This window comes from Pygoscelis adeliae, unplaced genomic scaffold (assembly GCF_000699105.1).
Source record: "Pygoscelis adeliae isolate BGI_AS28 unplaced genomic scaffold, ASM69910v1 Scaffold108, whole genome shotgun sequence".
Lineage (NCBI taxonomy): Eukaryota > Metazoa > Chordata > Aves > Sphenisciformes > Spheniscidae > Pygoscelis > Pygoscelis adeliae.
The window spans coordinates 1,549,718-1,552,535 of record NW_008825498.1 but is presented as its reverse complement, the minus strand read 5'-3'; the positions used below and the strand labels follow the sequence as shown (position 1 = coordinate 1,552,535).

Here is a 2,818-nt window from a genome sequence, read left to right as displayed (position 1 = left end):
GAGTAACTCGGGGTTGGGAGAGGCACAACGCAGGGAATGGCAGCGTGCTGCCTGCTCTTCCTCCTGGCTCCTTCCTACACCTGCCGGCTCTGCTCTCAGTGACCCCAGGGCTTCAGTGATGCAGGGAGCGGGGACAGAGGGGGCGAGGGGTCCTGGTGCGGGGGCTTGGCTTGGCTTTGGGGGAGGAAAACACAGATTTGGCTTTGGGGTCTGTTCAGAGGAGGTTTTGAAAGTGAAACAAGGAACAGGGCATCTTCCTAGGGACTGCCAGCAAGCCCCTCCGCCCCCGGGGCGCTGCAGGGACGCTTCCCCTTGGCAGCAGTTGCTCTGAAAGTGTCTGTGGGTCTCTACTGACCGTCTTGATTCATTTTACCCCGACGCAGCTGCTGGCCTTTCTGCAGGGGCTTTTCACCTTCTACCACCACGGCTACGAGCTCGCAAAGGACTTCAGCGATTTCAAGACAGAGCTGACAATCAGCATCCAGAACGTAAGTGTGCCACGTGCCCATGCCACTGTGCCATGTGCCCATCGCCGTGACTGTCCTGCAGAGCAAAATAACTCTTTGTGATATATTTTAATAAAGGTTTTATTCTCCTTTTTTTGTGTACCATCAAGCAAAGGCTTTGACTGTGTCATTGAAAGCAAGTCCTTTTTTGTAAATAACACTAGATTGTATACACAGCCTACATGGCAGTTCATTCCCTACGGCATACCAAACGCAGAGGTCCAGCTTTCCCAGGAGTCAGCCAGCGGGCAGACGTTGTTGCGCGCCCTGTGATTTTAGTGAGTGTTTCAAACCGTTTTGCAAGTGTTTCAAAGCACTGTTCGTTCTGGGAAGCGCAGCGCTCTTTGCCATCCCAATCTCTGGGCTGTGGAGTGGAGCCCTTCTGCCGGCTGCGGCCGTGGCCAGTGCGCGGTTGGTGCCCGCACGTCGGATGTGTGTGAGGGCTTTGGCATGCTGGCGTTGCAGCTTTGCTTTCCTCTCTTGTTATAAAATTACCCTTTTTCTCCCAGAGATGCAGACTGGTTTCATTCTTTTGAAACAATTTTTCACAAAACTCATAATACAAACAACTTGCCCATTGTCGTAATATTTTTCTTTTAGCTTAAATCCAGGCCCAGGAGGAAAACCTGCCCTGTGGCTGACAGTGGGCTCCCCTGGTCCCATTTCCCACACGGGCTGTAGTGACCCAGCTCTGGGGTCCCACCCCTGCGTGGTGCCTCCTTGCTGCAGAGGAGGCCACTTTTTTAATTTGCAGACAAGAAATCGTTTTGAAGGAACAAGGTCAGAGGTTGAATCTTTGATGAAGAAGATGAAGGAGAATCCTCACGAGCACAAAAACATCAGCCCTTACACGATGGAGGGTTATCTCTACGTGCAGGAGAAACGTATGTGTTGGGGCAGCAGAGCTGCCTGCCAGGGCAGTGCAGCAAGTGGGCGCCTGGGGAAGGTGGTTTATCAGGATGTGGGGCATGAAGGCTAATTCAGCAGGCTACAAAATCCGTGAAAGAGAGGGATTGGCCCAATGGGTGGGATATTAAGGTGGGAATGTGGGAGCCAGGTTCTCACTGGGAGGGAGAATCACTGCCAGTGCCTGATAGAAGTCTTTCCCCTGAACAGAAGTGGGGTAATAATGCTTAATCCACTTGCGAAGTCCAACAAGAACCGTAGGTACAGAAATCTGTCATGTTAAATGATTGTTAAACGTAACAGGTTATTAATGGGAGGGCACTGCAACTCTACTAGTTCTGGAAATAAAAACTGCATTTGCTTTGTAGGTCACTTTGGGACTTCCTGGGTGAAGCATTACTGCACGTACCAGAGGGAATCAAAGCGGATCACGATGGTGCCGTTTGACCAGAAATCTGGAGGAAAAGGGGTGAGTGCCGATAGGCAGCAGGACTGCGTCCTGGGGGTCTCTGCCGGGGAGCACTGCGGAGCTGCTGGCTGCACGCTCTCCCGATGCTCAAACTGAACCATTTTTAGCAAGGTGACACAAATGCAAGTGAAGTGGGTCAGATTCATTCCAGGCTGAGCGGGTGCCACATGGGGAATTAACTCTGCACCTTGTTTAAAAAAACAAGGCAAGAAAACCCCCAAAGCCCACAGATCTTTGGAAACTGTCAGCTGTGCTGAGAGCAGAGCTGGTTTCCCAAGTGGGTAGAGCCCCTTGGACACTGCTCTGTTTCATGCTTCAGCTCCATCATCCAGGCCGGTGTCTGCACACAGCTATTTGTAAGGACAAGTTTGCAGCAGCTGCATCTGGGCTGAGACTGGGTCTTTTGCCTCTTGCTTTTAGGTCTGTCCTTTATTTACTTATTTCCGTTTGTAAAAGGGGGGACCTTTAAAAGCTGAAGCATGTGCAGTTTCATCTTCGGTTCCACTCCTGCTGTTCCTGGTGATGCTGGGCACACGGTGGGTCATGCATCTGCACTGTGCCCTGCGGGGCTGTGGCTGTTTCCATGGGTGGAGGTGGTGGTTGGGGCTGGGAGCGGAGTAGGGTCGTGCCACATGCACCCACCATGCTCTAGCTCCATGGGCACCTGCTCCCCAGTCCCTAGTTCCTGCTCCAAGGCCCAGAGAAGAGAACCCTTTCATTATTTTCCTCCTTCCCCAATGCCTATGACTTGGCCAGTGAAGTTGTTTTGTTTTAGACAGAGCCACAGGAGAGCCTGGAGCTCCCCTTGGCCCCGAGGGGGTGTGGAGGAGCAGGGGGAGCCATGGGTGTGGGGGGTGGGGGGCCAGCGCACGCCATGTGCCCCACTGTTCCCGGGGCAGCGTAAGTCCAGCTGTAGCCGGGACTGGCTTTCCTTCTC

General features: G+C 52.9%; 1 protein-coding gene across 1 annotated transcript in view; it reads left to right on the top strand.

Moving 5' to 3' along the window:
- ARHGAP26 (Rho GTPase activating protein 26) overlaps positions 1-2,818 on the top strand; it is a 132,063-nt gene that overhangs the window by 7,471 nt on the left and 121,774 nt on the right. Inside the window, exons 6-8 of the mRNA XM_009331385.1 lie at positions 384-488; positions 1,261-1,390; positions 1,781-1,881. Coding sequence (XP_009329660.1) covers positions 384-488; positions 1,261-1,390; positions 1,781-1,881 — 336 coding nt within the window. The remainder of the gene's footprint in view (positions 1-383; positions 489-1,260; positions 1,391-1,780; positions 1,882-2,818) is intronic.